General features: G+C 37.0%; 1 protein-coding gene across 1 annotated transcript; it reads right to left on the reverse strand.

Moving 5' to 3' along the window:
* Positions 1 to 15,658: 15,658 nt before the first annotated feature.
* Positions 15,659 to 16,588, reverse strand: LOC308678827 (olfactory receptor 13G1-like; the record flags this gene model as incomplete). Its single annotated transcript, XM_081346060.1, has 1 exon — positions 15,659 to 16,588. One exon carries the CDS (start codon positions 16,586 to 16,588, stop codon positions 15,659 to 15,661), a length of 930 nt encoding a protein of 309 aa, XP_081202186.1.
* Between the last annotated feature and the right edge of the window lie 474 nt (positions 16,589 to 17,062).

Here is a 17,062-nt window from a genome sequence, read left to right on the forward strand (position 1 = left end):
TCTCTATTACTTTCCTCATGAACTAATTACTAGCAGTAGATATCTTTACTTAAATCACAAAAATCCTAATGTGTCTTCAGTTTTGATGGGGAAAATGGATTGGATTTTATCTCTTTAATAAACTCCTAAAAAGAAAATTATATTGTTTATGATACAGCTGCTTAGAATATTTGCTGATGTGTAGAGAAAATTTTAAAAAGAAGTAATAGCAATAATTTCAGTTTTGTGGTCCCTATAATTTTATTCCTCTTGGTTAATATCAAAGAGACACTTTGAAGTACATCTTTTAAAAAATAGCAATTCAGTTCCATTTTTAAAATTATTTTTCATTAAAATCTCAAAAGCTAGCCTAATAGAAAGGACATAAAATATTTACAATTCATAATTAGAGAGGAAATGCATGCTTAATTACTACGAAAACTGTGATTTTTAAAATAAAAGTTCTCTTTTTTAAGTATTAGGCACTCACATTTTTGAAGCATTATTTTTTAAAAGATTATCTCCTAAAACTTAAAAAATATATAAGAAATTTCAATATAATATTTGGTATAGTTTAAAACAATGTGCAATACTGTCACTGTACTCCACAGAATTTGTGTAATGCTCCCATTGAAGTCTCAACCTATATCTAATATGGACTGCACCTTACCAAGAGGTTACAATTTATTTAAGTAATCTCTAACCAACAATTATATGAAATGTGACATTTCTATAGCTTGTTAAACAAAATGCATTGATTTCTACATAACTTCTGTTAACAGTATTACTTTTATCAAATATATTCTAATCATAATTACTTTAATAAATAATACACCACCACCAAATGCACACACACACACACAAACACACACACACACACACACACACACATATATAATCTAGTAAATATTCATATATTTTTTAAAAAAATATTCATTTTTTTTTCTTTTCTCAGACAGACTTTATTGATATTTGTCAATCCTCAATGGAAAATCAAACCATAACTACAGAATTTATACTCTTAGGACTTTCGAGTAACCCGGAAATACAGCTGATTCTATTTTTTCTGATTCTAATTATATACACAATAACACTATTAGGAAACCTTTTGACCATACTGCTAATTAGGATCGAACATGGCCTTCACACTCCTATGTTCTTCTTTCTCAGTCATCTAGCCTTTGTTGACATTTGCTACTCAACAGTCACTGTCCCAAAGATGCTGGCAAATTTTATTGCAAATAAAAAAACAATTTCTTTGGTAGGATGCATTGTGCAAACCTTTTCCTTTATCCATTTCGCTTGTGTGGATTTCTTTCTGCTTTCAGTAATGGCATTTGATCGCTATGTTGCAATTTGTAACCCACTGCATTATTCAATAACTATGAAAAAACAAATGTGCAGGCAGTTGGTAGGAGGATCCTGGATAATGGGATTCTTGGATGCATTGATCAACACTTTGCCTTTGAAATATTTGAAATTTTGTTGGGTGCCTTCAGTCAATCACTACACATGTGAACTTCCTCTGCTTTTGAACTTATCATGCAGCAAAACATTTACCAATTATATGTTTTTACTTAGCTCGGTAATTATTTTTGCTTTCACACCCTTCTTTCTTATTGTTGTATCTTACATTTATATTATCTCTTCTATCTTAAGAATTCACTCAGCAAAAGGCAGAAGCAAAGCCTTTTCCACATGCAGCTCCCACCTCATTGTGGTTTGCATGTTTTTATTTTCAGCTTTTTTCAGATACCTGATTCCAAGTTCTCAATCTCCTACAGATCTGGAGAAAGTGATCTCTATCCAATACACTGTATTAACACCCATGTTGAATCCAATCATTTACACCCTTAAAAATAAAGACATAAAAAAGGTGATTAGGAAAAAATGGCAGAACCTGGGTAAAATGTCAGTGTAGTTTGTTGCTCAGAAAGGACAAAGAAAAGAACCACTTTAGGGATTTATTTATTTATTTATTTTATTAGATTTATATACCGCCCCTCTCCAAGGACTCGGGGCAGTGTACAGGGCAAAAAACACTAACAACACACAAGATATAAAAATTAAAATAAGATTAAATCAATAGCCCTAAGTAATAAATACATTCTAAAATTTAATTTTTTTTAAAATATAACTCTAAAATCCAATCCCTCAGTCCAGGCCGGCCTGTTCAAACAACCAAGTCTTCAGGTCGCGGCGAAACGAGCGAAGGTCGGGATTAAAGAAGAAGAAATATATTCCCAATAAGAATAGAGCTTCTTTTCCTGTATTATGCTTTGGCATATGCATGAACTGATCCTCAGAAAAATAAGCCCATTTGTTATGCTCCAAATTTGTCTATGAAAATGGATGGATAATCCATGTTCAGCAGCAATCCCCAACCTTTTTGTGGACTACAGCAGTAGCAGCATGCTTGCAAAATGCAGTCCATGTGCTCACCTGCTGCTTGTACAGCCTGGTTGCCAACAGGCTGTGCACCAGTAGCAGTCATGGACCAGGTTTGGGAACCCCTGATGTTCAGGATTGAGACTAATTGTGAGAATAACAGAGCACACTATACTTTTATATTTCATTACTTTTTTCTATTGGTAATGGAGTATTCACAATTTAAGTTGCAATGAATAGTATTCCAAGTCCCCCATTTTTCGTTTATTAAGAATATGGCTCTGTTAGTTTTGGGGAACAAAGGAAAAACTTGGTTTCCATAGTGTTTATAGGAACATTAATTTTATGTGAAATAATATTTTTCTCTTTATAACATTGTTAAATAATACATTAACATTTTCATTTCTTACAAATTCTGCATGAACATCAACATAGAAGCAGGTAATAATAATTCTGCAACATTACTTTTTCTATCAGTGTTTTTCCTTTTCTGTTCTAGTTGTGTAAGCTTGCTGCTTTAACTTAATTTTTTTCTTTTTAAAAATGAAATATGTTTATGTTGGTCACATATATTTTTAGTATAACAGATCTAATGATCATTTCAGCTAAGGAATAAACATTAACAACTCATTAATTGTTAATTATTACAATATACATAATGTACAATAATAACATTTTTTCATATTCTAATTTTATCCCAGTAAAGAAATTATTTGCAAAGAGCTTCCAACATGTTTTTAAAGATAGAAAACTATTTATATAAACATATAAATGCACAACCTCATGTATGAAAAAAAATATAACAAAAAGTTGTTGGTTTATATTTCATATTGTTATATTACAATATTGATATACATCAAATAGTGATACTGAGCATAGGATGTAGAAAGTACTAGAAGTATAATGAAATAGATAATAGGAAACATTTTATTGATCATGTGACTGCACTGAGGATAACATTCCATAATAAGATTAATAGGTTACTCTTCAAATGGAAAATTCAAAAGAAGAAGAAGAAGAAGAAGAAGAAGAAGAAGAAGAAGAAGAAGAAGAAGAAGAAGAAGAAGAAGAAGAAGAAGAAGAAGAAGAGGAGGAGGAGGAGGAGGAGGAGGAGGAGGAGAAATGAAGAATAGAATGTTTACAAAATATAAAAGCTTTTGTTAATTAAGTTCATTCTCCTAGTTTTCAAGAAAAAAAGATAAATAGAATGACTTAAACATTTATTTATTGGTAAGTTTATTTAATAATAAATAATATTATTAAATAAATAATTATTATTATTTAATAATAACAATAATATGTATTTAATAATAATAAATAAACTTTCAGAATAAGAAATAATTAAAATAAAAAGGGTGGTTTCAAAAAAAAAATATGTGGTAATTAGTATATGGTCCTACTTGTTTGATAGAACTCCCCTGATTTCTCATGAAAAAAGAAACTTGATAAATGGATAGTGCAGAAGGGAGAGCAGGAATTTTATGTTTCCCCACCTTCTGTCCCAGAGACAGAGACACAATTACAGCCATCTCAACCAACAAATAATACAAAACTAGTGCACCTGCAAAAATTACCCATTCACCTCATGGTTCATAGGCCATTTCCTTGATATCCATGTGATTGGCATAGGTTTACTATTCTATCCTAGTTTGCATCCATCTGAGATCCATGTTTTACTGACTTCCCCTTCTGCCATGACATCATACTGGTTTGTTAAACAAGGACTGCTCAAAAATTGCTACTACAAGGATTTCATTTATTCTCAAGTCTTCTACCTTGGGGCAGAACCAGGGTTCAAATATGGAAAACCAAACATGACCCAGGAAACCTAGTCTTTACTACTGTACTTGCCATATCAAGGTCACTCCCCCATTCCCCAAATTATATGCCATGGCAATGTTAAACTAATTCAACCATTGTCCTCTGTTGATAGTAAAAGCTAACAATGCATGCCTTTTGATGATAGCCTTCTGTGTAGTTTGTAAAAGAGAGAAAATATTATTTCCTTGTGTAGAAAGAGAATTACATGTATATTCAAGAACACAGTTTTTCAAATATAGGCTGTCAAATAGCACTGGAAAAATAATAATAATAAAAAATTAGTGGTCCCAAATCATGCTTTGGGACTGTTCCAAACAGTCACAAGAGGAAGCACATATAGTATATCCAAAACCTTGCCTATGCTTTCAAATAATTGATCCAAGCTGAACTGAAAAATCAATCTTTGCTTAACTAAGCTATGAATAATGCTCTTTAATTTACAACTGATGCAATAGATCTGAAAGTTTCATTTGGGTGCAAATTGTAACTAGCCCTTTGATCCATTTAAAACAGTATAAAAGCATTATGCTAAATCCAGACAGGAAGATTGACTGATTGATTAATTGATTTCATTTCTATTGCTGTGCATCTGACTCTAGCAGCTTAAAATAAAAAAATGATTACAATTAAAATACTAAAAATATTCTAAAAGAATACAAAACAGTAGAAACATTCAAATAAATATATATAGCCATCAATACTTGGCCAGTAAGCATTCTGGGGTTGTGTAAGAACTTGATGGGGATTCATTAACACTAAAGGGTGTAAAAAGGCAGCACCCATCCAACCTCCTAGATAAGGAAATATTTTGAGGATATTAAAAAAGGCAGAATATTATATTTCTCTAAAGGAATAATGGAGAAAAAATCTTAAAAGACAGAAACTAGTCTCCCTGCCCTAAGCAAAAACTCAGGAAGTCAGCTTTTTACAAATCCAAATTTGGGGCACACTATTCATTAGCAAAATGCCTTCAGCCTCCACAGCTGATGGGATTAAGAATTTACATTTCCCCACTCCAAATCTAAATAACATGATCTTTAAGACATCATCAAGTTCCGACTATTGGACCCAAACAAATCAGAACTCTGAGGCTTAAAGTTTGCTCAAAGAACATGTTTATTGGATACATAATATTGGCACAGTCAAAAGTGAAACCAACTCTAAACTCCCCCCCCCAGGAATTCAGTGTAACTAAATGTAACTCTCCCTCCTTTGCTATTGATCATGCTACCAAATGAGGGCAATTGGTGGACTCCATGACACTTTTTCTTTCTACTTTCCAGCATCTGTGGGAATTACCTTGATTCACAGGGGACCCCTTCTTGTTTAGTCTAGCTATCTTTTCAGTTTCTTCCCCCTTCCTCCCAATCTGTGTGGCAACTGAGAATGACAAAGATGGCCTCATCCAGATTCAGTTTAGAAGTTGAGAGACATACTAGAATTAATTCTACACCCTCTTCAGACTAGCAAAAGACAGAAAAGTCCACCTCACTGCACAACCTAGAAACATTTCCAGTTCAAAGCCTCAGAACCCTATAAAGATACATCCAATCTCAATGTCATGGTTCCGATTAATGAGACAGATGAAAGAACATTCAGGCATTTATTCTAAAAAGTCTATAATAATGAGAATGAAGCATTGGCAATCATGGATGAATGCCAGAATCTTTCAGCCATCACAGTAGTTGGAGATTTTTGTGGGGGTAATTTCCATTTGGATTGTTCTGGCCTCGAGTCAGCTTCAGGTGGGAGAGGCTTCTTATAGCGGGTGAGCTGAACGTCAAATCTTACTGCTGCCCAGTACCATTCTTGCAGCTGGTCAGATACTGCTCAGTAGATGCAGGCCTGAGAAAAATGGTTGTCCAACCTTTCCCTGAAATGATGAATTTTAGATTGCTCAGCACTCTTGCACATACTCCAGGGCAGGCTGGCCATCTTGTTTTATCTTGTGGATTTGTTCTTCTGCTTTGAGGGCCATGGATGGGTCCTCAAATCTTCCTAGGAGGAAGAGGTAGTGGTCCTCCAATTCAGGGGCTTGCTCAGTATATAAATTGTTTAACCATTCAGATGCTTCTCCCTCTAGGCTGTATGCAATCACACTGACCATACCACCTGGATCCAGGAAGAGAAAGGCCCAATGAATCAAATGAGGGCGTACTTGGTTGAGGAAAAAGATCAGTTTCTCTGGGTCCCCATCAAAGTTTGCTCTGAAAGGTGGGGCCATCATTGCTTTCTGGGGGCCCCACTGCAGCTGTTGTATCCCTAGTTGCTGCTGGTCCCATCCTGGTTGTTGATTCAATGGCTGCTGGGGGCCCCACTGCAGCAGTTGAACCCCCAGTTTCTGGTGGCCCCATTGGTGCTGCTGTATGCCCAGGGGTTGCACATTTGGGCCCTGCTGCTGCCCCCCTTGCTGTGGTTGTCTCAGGGGAGGCTGCTGGTTTTCCCTCATTTGTGGGCCCTTCAGCAGTTGCTGTACATTCGGGGGTGGTGACCAATCTTCTTGCTGTGGTTGTCCTCCCACCAGCTTCTGATCTCCAGGCTTTTGCACCACCCCAAGCTGTTGCAAGGCCTCTATTAGCTGTGGAAAGCTCAGAGGTTGTTAGCCTTTCACTTTCAGGGGTTCCCCAACCCTTAATTGCTGCAGAGGCCCCTGGCTGAGATTCTCTGTCTCTGTGGGTGGGTTTCCCAGATCCTGCCCATTTGGAGCCAGGGAGTTTTGAGTTTTGAACTCAACAGCTTCTTGGAAAGAAGGTGAGTACTTCTAAATTTTACTTTAAAAGTCCAGGAAGCTAAAGAGGTGCTGCTCTCTCTCTCTCTCTCTCTCTCTCTCTCTCTCTCTCTCTCTGTGTGTGTGTGTGTGTGTGTGTGTGTGTGTGTGCGCGCGCATGCGCATGTAAGTGGGATGTAAGTGGGACTCTCTCTCTAAAACAGCTGGATACTTCTCTCTCTTTTCTATTGCTAGCCGCATACAGACCTGCTGCTAGCTCCACCAAGCTGTGGCTGGCAGGTTCTGGAAAACAAGGGGGTTTATCCAGAGCATAGGACCTTTTGGGGAAATGAAGAGAAAGTGCATGAGAGTGAGTGTGAAAAGAAAAAAAAAGCCCTGCTGATAACCATCTATTTGAAGGGCCCAATATCCATCATAATGTTGTCAGTCACAATGGCAGATTGTAGGTTTTTTTTAGGTGAAACAGAGGAGCAGTTTGCCACTGCCTTCTCCTATAGAGTATGTAATGTCTTTGCCATAGTCACTAAAGTGATCATCTACCTCCAACATCTTTCTGTATCTCTGCTATGCAATATAGGTACCTGTTTGCTTTAGCTGGACTTCTAAGACTATAAACAGTCTTGATGTACTCTCACATTTTTGATCCATCCCTTACATAAACATCAATCTCCAGTATGATAAGGCTTGAGGGGACTCCTAGTAGTAAGTTACCCCAATAAAATTACCCCTTAATTCGTTTGCAGCTTCCTCAATTTGGTATACTCCAAGTATGTTGGGACTGCAATTCCTAGAATTCCTAGGTATCTGGGAACACATTTTCAAATTCCACATTTGAAAAGCCTGTTTATGGCATTATAAATTAAGTGACTTAAATTTAAGGTAGACAATTGGATAAGCATGAAGGATTTTAGACATTCAGCTATAAATGGCATTTTCTTGCTTAGCAACCAGAGATACCAGACTCTAAAACTAGATTGTTTTCTTCTGTGATTTCTATGTGCTACCTCTTTCTAAGTTCTAAGAATATACATCTGTATAAACATCAGACAGCCTATCCTCTAGAACATCCATTCCTCTTTTCATTTTAATGCATTAGACAACTAACTTTATCTAGCTGACATTGACTTTTTTATGCTTGTAGAGGTATGCTTGTTCAGAAAAAGTGAAAACGTTGATTATTTTTATAAAAAGTTGGAATTGTAATTGAGCTGATATAATACGATATAGCAGGGTTGAAAAAACAGTGTAAATTGATTATATAATTGAAGAGAAGCTGAACATTTCTTGCCAGAGTTGTTATCAGGCTTAATACACAGAAGTGCATACACACCCACAACTATATGTATATGCATGTATGTGTGGCTATGAATGGTTCCAGCATTTTCAAAATAGAAGATATTATGGGAAAAGTGAGTGAGTGAGAGAGAGAAAGAGATGAGATTCTTAACTGAAAAGTACAAAGAATATGGAAGATCTATGCAAGGACTTAATGTGGTTTTGGGAACACTTCCTGACACATAACGTCAGCTGACATTTAGGGCTGAGTTGGTGTCTTTCATTTTTTTTAATGTGGCTTGTTTGAACCTGGAATAAATCTGTTGTTCTTTGTTGTTTTTGTTTCCAAAACTTGATTTCTTCTGAGCTAATGCATGATTCACTTTTCCATTGGATGAACCATTTCTGTTTCTTGGACTTTTCCCTCTGTTATTTTTCTTTGTGAGTTTTTGTTTTTGTTTTTCTTTTTGGAGATATCAACTTTTAAATGCAGTGTGCTAAAGCAATTCAACACGTATTTTTCCTTTTTTTTCACAATACAATAGCCTCTCATTATAATAATTGAAAGAGCCAGGGTTGCTAGCAGTTGTAAGGGCTGAAGTTAATTTAAAGGGATTTGATAAAGTAAATCATAGTCTCCTTTTTGATAAAGTGGAAAAAATGGGCTTAATGGCCCCACTGTGCATGGATTCAGTTGACTTCAGAGTCATCCTGGTGAGATAGTCAGCATATAAATTTAATAAATAACATTTTTTTTAAAAAATGCCCCTATCAGGAATTGAATTTGAATGAAGTTTCAGAACAGCAAATGTTCTGTGCTGGTGGTACTAAGCTCCCAAAGATCTAGCATGGGATAAATGAATTCTTCCTAATAAAAATAACTTCCTGCCTTTTTCTAATCATCATTTCTTCCCTACAGCAATTTGAAAAGTAAAGCAAAGTGAAACAAACCGCTATTCCCTCCATGCAGGGAAAAAATTCTTGAGTCATACTTGGAATCCTATTTGCAAATAATATCTTACTTACCTAGTTGAGATGGTGTAGTTGGGGAGCAGGGAGGAGTACAAAGTTCCTGCCTTTGCTCCAACTTGCCTGTGCAACATTTGGTGGCCGGGTCTTTTGGCAAGCTCAGCAGCAATTCCTATTGGCTTTCGAAAGCCAATAACATAGCTGACTCAGGAATTCTGGGAGTTGAGGTCCACGAGTCACAAAAGAGCCAAGGTTGCCTATCCCTGCAATAGGCTTTTGAAAGCCAACAGCAGCTCAAAGAATATCAAGGATCCCACCCTTCAACCCTGAAATACAAATATTCTCCTCTATTGTTATCATTCCAATTGATATTTCTAAAAGTTTCACTCCATCATTTCATCCCATGTCATCACTTTTATCTTTGAATTCAGTTCATTTTCCCTGTGGTCCTCTTTCACTGACTTTCAAAATCAATGTTTTTTCATCAATATCCCTTTGCATGTTCTCTCTCTCTTTTAACCTTAGTTACCTTTTCCACCCTAGGACCATATGTGACAAGGCACGAGGTGAGTACAGTGGGGATGGGGAACAATATGTAAGGATGTGAGCTCAGCAGGGTTAGGGGGGATGGCTGCTGCTAGAGAAGGTACCTAAGTATGCAAGCAACTCCAGCCAGGTAAAAAGCTCCAAAGCCACAGTGACTAGGATGGTGGAGGGGAGGGGAGGGGAGTCAAGCAAAGAATCTGAAACATCTAGGCAGGAAGGTACAGTCAAATATATGATCTGGTTCAAATTTTTTATCATGTGTACGAGGGGGGGGTAGGGCATTGTCATAATTGTAAGACTCAGTTGCAAGTTTGTTTGTTTTTAGAATTGCAACTTCAAATGGTCACTGAATGAATGGACTTTAAGCAAGAACTCCCTGTAAGTAGAAACCATACTTTTTGCCTGGAAATCCTTATATAAGTCCTTATATAAGAAGCAGAATAGCAGCATTCATGTGTGGGTTTTCATGAAAGCTATAGATCTACCTAATAACCATATAGACCATGTTTAACCAATGTCTCTTTAGCTAATTTCTCTTTAACTAACTAACTATTGTGGGGATGTCAGCATCAGAAGGTTACCTTAAGAATCTTCTGCTCTGCTGTATTGATTGTTTTTTGCATAGTGAATACCCCAAATTTCTATCTTATCCTCTATATATTATTTAATATCTATGAGAGATGGGGAGGGAGGATGCATACATAATTAGATTGAAGTATGGGTACATTTCATCTTTATTTAGATGATACACAGCTATAGTTTTATTTTACATAAACTTTTATTTCATTTCCATATTTTAATGCCATGGGATCATTGGAACTCTTGAATATTCTTAGGTGAAGTTGCTGAAATTTAATCAGCTCAAACTCAACAGACTGTGAATGAAACTCAATGAACTGGATTGAAGGAGTCATCTGATAATGGATGGGGTTGCTATTCCTTTGAAGGATCAAATCCATACTGGCAACCTTCTAGATTTACTGCTAATTATAGAAGTATAAGTAGCAGCAGTCATCAGGAATATATTTCTTCAGCTTCAGACAAGTTATCTTCTGCACTGAATGTAAAGAAGGAGATCTAAGTTTAGATATGCATATAATTACATCAAATCTTCAACAAAATAATGGCTTCTATGAGAACCTGCCTTTAAAGGCATTTCAAATACTATGTATGGTTCAGAAAGGCAGACACTTTTTTATTGTATTAAATATGATAATGAGAATCTCATATACCATTGTTGGCTGTTATCCATTACTTCTCAGTATTTATCCTTTTTTTCATCTCCACCTGGCCCTTTTATTTTTTTTTTTTTTTTTTTTTTTTGCATATTTTAAGCATTCATATTTGTAATATGTTATTCATATTAGTTCTGACCCCTTCATGGATTACTGCCTTGTCGTGGCGAAGGGGCTTGCGTAATTCAATGAAGCTATGAGCTATGCCGTGCAGGGCCACCCAAGACGGACAGGTCATAGCAGAGAGTTCTGACAAAACGTGATCCACTGGAGAAGGAAATGGCAAACCACTCCAGTATCTTTGCCATGAAAACCCTATGGACAGTACCAAAAGGCAAAACGATATGACGCTGGAAGATGAGCCCCTCAGGTCGGAAGGCGTCCAATATGCTACTGGGGAAGAGCAGAGGGCTAGTACTAGTAGCGCCAGAAAGAATGAAGCGACTGGGCCAAAGCCGAAAGGACGCTCAGCTGTGGATGTGTCTGGTGGTGAAAGGAAAGTCCGATGCTGTAAAGATTTTTTCTCCATAGGAACCTGGAATGTAAGATCCATGAATCAAGGAAAGCTGGACGTGGTCAAACAAGAGATGACAAGACTGAACATCGACATCTTAGGTATCAGCGAACTAAAATGGACAGGAATGGGTGAATTTAATTCAGATGACCATCAGGTATACTACTGCGGGCAAGAATCCCTCAGAAGAAATGGAGTAGCCTTCATAGTCAATAAAAGAGTAGGAAAAGCAATACTGGGATACAATCCTCAAAATGACAGAATGATCTCAGTTCGAATCCAAGGCAAACCATTCAATATCACAGTAGTCCAAGTCTATGCCCCAACCACCAGTGCTGAAGAGGATGAAATTGACCAGTTCTATGAAGCTCTACAGCACCTTATAGAACTAACACCAAAAAATGATGTTCTTATCATCATGGGGGATTGGAATGCTAAAGTAGGAAGCCAAAAGATAACCGGAATAACAGGCAAGTTTGGCCTTGGAGTACAAAATGAAGCAGGGCACAGGCTGATAGAATTTTGTCAAGAGAATACGATGGTCATAGCAAACACTCTTTTCCAACAACCCAAGAGACGGCTCTACACATGGACATCACCAGACGGTCAACACAGAAATCAGATTGACTATATGCTCTGCAGCCAAAGATGGAGAAGCTCTATACAGTCGGTAAAAACAAGACCAGGAGCTGACTGTGGCTCAGACCATGAGCTTCTCCTTGCAAAGTTTAGGCTTAAACTGAAGAAAGTAGGGAAAAGCACTAGGCCAGTCAGGTATGAATTAAATCATATCCCTGTTGAATATACAGTAGAGGTGACAAATAGATTTAAGGAATTAGATCTGATAGACAGAGTGCCTGAAGAACTATGGACAGAGGTTCGCGACATTGTACAACAGGTAGCAACCAAAACCATCCCAAAGAAAAAGAAATGCAAGAAAGCAAAATGGCTGTCTGAGGAAGCTTTGCAAATAGCTGAGGAAAGGAGGGAAGCGAAAGGCAAGGGAGAAAAACATAGATATGCCCAATTGAATGCAGAATTCCAGAGAATAGCTAGAAGAGATAAGAATGCCTTCTTAAATGAACAGTGCAAAGAAATAGAAGAAAACAATAGAATAGGGAGGACCAGAGATCTTTTCAAGAAAATTGGAGAGATGAAGGGAACGTTTAATGCAAAAATGGGCATGATAAAGGACCAAAATGGCAGGGACCTAACAGAGGCAGAAGAGATTAAGAAGAGGTGGCAAAATTACACAGAAGAACTATACAAGAATGAGCTTAACGTCCCAGATAATCACAATGATGTGGTCACTGACCTCGAGCCAGACATCCTAGAATGTGAGGTGAAGTGGGCCTTAGAAAAGCTGAGCAACAACAAAGCTAGTGGAGGTGACAGTATTCCAGCTGAGCTATTCAAAATCTTAAAAGACAGTGCAGTAAAAGTGCTACACTCAATTTGCCAGCAAATTTGGAAAACTCAACAGTGGCCACAGGATTGGAAAAGATCAGTTTACATTCCAATTCCAAAGAAAGGCAGTGCCAAAGAATGTTCAAACTATCGCACCATTGCACTCATTTCTCATGCTAGTAAAGTCATGCTTAAAATCCTACAAGCTAGACTTCAGCAGTATGTGGATCGAGAACTACCAGAAGTACAGGCAGGATTTCGAAGAGGCAGAGGAACTAGAGATCAAATTGCCAACATACGCTGGATCATGGAGAAAGCTAGAGAGTTCCAGAAAAACATCTACTTCTGCTTCATTGACTATGCTAAAGCCTTTGATTGTGTGGATCATAACAAACTGTGGCAAGTTCTTAAAGTGATGGGAGTACCAGACCATCTTATTTGTCTCTTGAGAAACCTATATGCGGGTCAAGAAGCAACAGTGAGAACTGGACACGGAACCACTGATTGGTTCAAAATTGGGAAAGGAGTCCGGCAAGGCTGTATACTGTCGCCCTGCCTATTTAACTTATATGCAGAGCACATCATGAGAAAGGCAGGGCTAGATGAATCAAAAGTTGGAATTAAGATTGCCGGAAGAAATATCAACAACCTAAGATACGCAGATGATACCACTCTAATGGCAGAAAGTGAAGAAGAACTAAAGAGCCTCTTGTTGCGGGTGAAGAAGGAGAGTGCAAAACTTGGGTTGAAACTTAACATTAAGAAAACCAAGATCATGGCAACTGGCCCTCTCAATTCCTGGCAAATAGATGGGGAAGAAATGGAGGTAGTGACAGATTTTGTTTTCCTGGGCTCCAAGATCACTGCAAATGGGGACTGTAGCCAAGAAATTAAAAGACGCTTGCTCCTGGGGAGGAAAGCCATGGCAAATCTAGACAGCACACTAAAAAGCAGAGACATCACCCTGTCAACAAAAGTGCGTATAGTCAAGGCTATGGTCTTCCCAGTTGCAATGTATGGCAGTGAAAGTTGGACCATAAGAAAGGCTGAGCGCCAAAGAATTGAGGCCTTTGAACTGTGGTGCTGGAGAAGACTCCTGCGAGTCCCTTGGACTGCAAGGCGATCAAACCGGTCAGTCCTAGAGGAGATCAACCCTGACTGCTCTTTAGAAGGCCAGATCCTGAAGCTAAAACTCAAATACTTTGGCCACCTAATGAGAAGGAAGGACTCACTGGAGAAGAGCCTCATGCTGGGAAAGATGGAGGGCAAGAGAAGAAGGGGACGACGGAGAATGAGGTGGCTGGATGGAGTCATTGAAGCAGTAGGCGTGAGCTTAAATGGACTCCAGAATATGGTAGAGGACAGGAAGGCCTGGAGGAATGTTGTCCATAGGGTCGCGATGGGTCGGACACGACTTCGCAGCTAACAACAACAACAACAACAAATTAGTTCTGAACTTTATTTGTCCAACACAGGAAATGATTGGATAACTGTTTGGACAACCATTGGACAACCGTTTGTCTGAAATGTATTTGCTGCCTAAGATCCTTTCCAACTTTATTATTCTGTTATTCTGTATAAATTTTGGATGTGCCCACATTGTATTTTTAAAATTAACACAGCTATAATATTTCTATTGCAAATTACACTGGTTCTATTGGTACTGCTTCTAATATAAATATAAATACAATTATTATTAGAAGCTATTGGAACTACAATCACCTAAATTTCTAATCAGACATTTCCATGCTGACTGGAAAATGTGGGAATTACACTTCCAGTGATTGTGGGAAGTTTTAGGTTTAAAAGGATACAGGAGAAATTAGGAAAGTTAGGAGAATTAATAAAAAAACAATGAATGACATTGAAATTTCTCATTACAGAACCTCCTCATAGTAATCCATCATTGAAACACACTTCTAAAGCCTGGGGTAAATAGTATTATTAGGATGCTTAATGTAGGACATTTTATTTTATTTATTTAGAAGATTTACAAATGTAACAATTAAATGAACTGAATATATCTTTACAATGCAGTTTCTTTGAAACTGATATGCAAAGAAACATCAAGAAAAGAATTTTAATGTGACTCAAGAAAACCATAAAAATGTAATGATATATGCTAGTATTTTCCCCTATCTATTTGATTTTACATTTATATTTATATTGGTTTTTTTTCAAGTTTTGCTGATCATTGATCAAATAAACAGTATCTGAATTTCAGTTTTCTGTTGGATCATTTTTTGTTTACATTCTAAACCATGATTACCTACTTTGGGTTTCTTTCAATTTTTCCAGAGTCTTAGTACCCAACATACTTATTTAGAAAGTATAAGTAGTGCCAGAAGACCAACTGTTATATTTACTATACCACCTTGCCTCAGTTTATTCCTTTTCATTAGTTTGTTTTCTTTAGGATCATAATAATTCCAAGAAAATCATGTACTCATCTCAACCAAAATTCTTCATTGGAAACAAGAACCCTGAAACTGGCTTTTCTAAACTACACAAGATTGATTCACACAATTGTTTTTAACTCTTGATGCTAACAATCTGTGTGGACCAACACCAAATACTGTAGAGAAAAAGCTCCTGTTTCATCTCACCTGCAAAAGTACTTTGAAACAGGGTTAGTTAATTCATTGAATTACAAATCACAAGGTGTTGGATGAACAAGTAATATATATTGTACATTCACATTTACAATTAGTATCACCCTTAAAACAAATCAAAGCAAAGAATGAAAACTCAAAATATAATACTGAATTTCTGGTGAAAGAACATGAAAAGACTTGCTTATCTAACTCTTGTTATAAAGAAAACTTTTTTAAGAGCTGCCTTGACATCATTATTTCTCAGAGAATAAACTATGGGATTTAAAACTGGTGTAACCAATGTGTATAGGGCAGCAACTGCTTTATCTCTTTCAAAGTTATAGCTGGAAGCTGGACGTATATATGTATAAATGACAGTAGAATAATACAAGGTCACAACAATAAGGTGAGATGAACATGTGGAGAAGGCCTTTTTCTTTCCCTCAGATGTTTTGATTTTAAGAATTGTTCTAACAATGAAGCAGTAAGATAGGCATGTTAGCAAGAAGTTTCCCATAGCTAGGAAGATGTCTGCTGTGAAGACCCAGACTTCATTTAATCTTACTGAACTGCAGGAGAGAGCCAGAAGTGGAGGAATCTCACAAAAGAAGTGGTTGATACCATTGGGACCACAGAAGGTGAGCCTCATAATCAGACCAGTATGCACCCATGAGTTACTAATAGCTATAAGAATCACCACTGTAGATAGTGCCATGCATACTTTCTTGCTCATCATGATGGCATAATGAAGAGGATGACATATGGCCACATAGCGATCATAAGCCATGATGGTGAAGAGGACCATCTCAGCTCCCAAACACCAGGTGAAGGAATAGAGTTGAACTATACAGCCAGAGTATGAGATACCCTTGCTGAAGGTTGCTATGTTTCTTAGCATCTTGGGAATAATGGCAGAAGTGCAGATTATGTCTACCACAGCCAAGTGGAAGAGGAAGAAATACATTGGCCTGTGAAGTTTAGGATAGGAAATGATGGCAGCAATGATGGCAAGATTTCCAATAAGGGCAACAATATAAACAGCAAGGAATAGAATGAAGAGTATCAACTGCAGCTTAGGCTTTTGAGAGAGACCCATCATCACGAAAGTGGTCACACAGCTTTTGTTCCTCATTCCAGTTTTCTCACATGACCTGTTGATCCAAAAGAATGTCTGTGACAATTTCCTTAAAATATCAGTCTTGTTTAATTTATGTTTAAAACACAGTATAACTAAATTAAGGTTTTGATATAAAACACATATAATCCTGTCTTCTTATGTATTTTTATTTCACTTGCTTTAAAGTGAAATTTAATTCTAAGAAGATTAGATGAAAATGTTTCAGATTTCAGTTACAGTATTGAAGTAACTTTTGATAAGTATAATGATTACCATATTTTACTGAATTCAAAACTTACAGTATCTATTGCATATTCCATAATATAGAGTATATTAGCAATTCACTGCAAGGTCCAAAATAAAATCAGTGCTGGAATTACCCATCTTTATCATATTCATCAGTTTTAGGTACTAATGCTGAGAACAAGTATATGACAATAAAGTCTGTTCAAGGCACACTTACTCATACATAGAACAGATTCACTAATG

This window comes from Vipera berus (genome assembly GCF_964194415.1).
Source record: "Vipera berus genome assembly, chromosome: Z".
In the NCBI taxonomy this organism is placed as follows: domain Eukaryota; kingdom Metazoa; phylum Chordata; class Lepidosauria; order Squamata; family Viperidae; genus Vipera; species Vipera berus.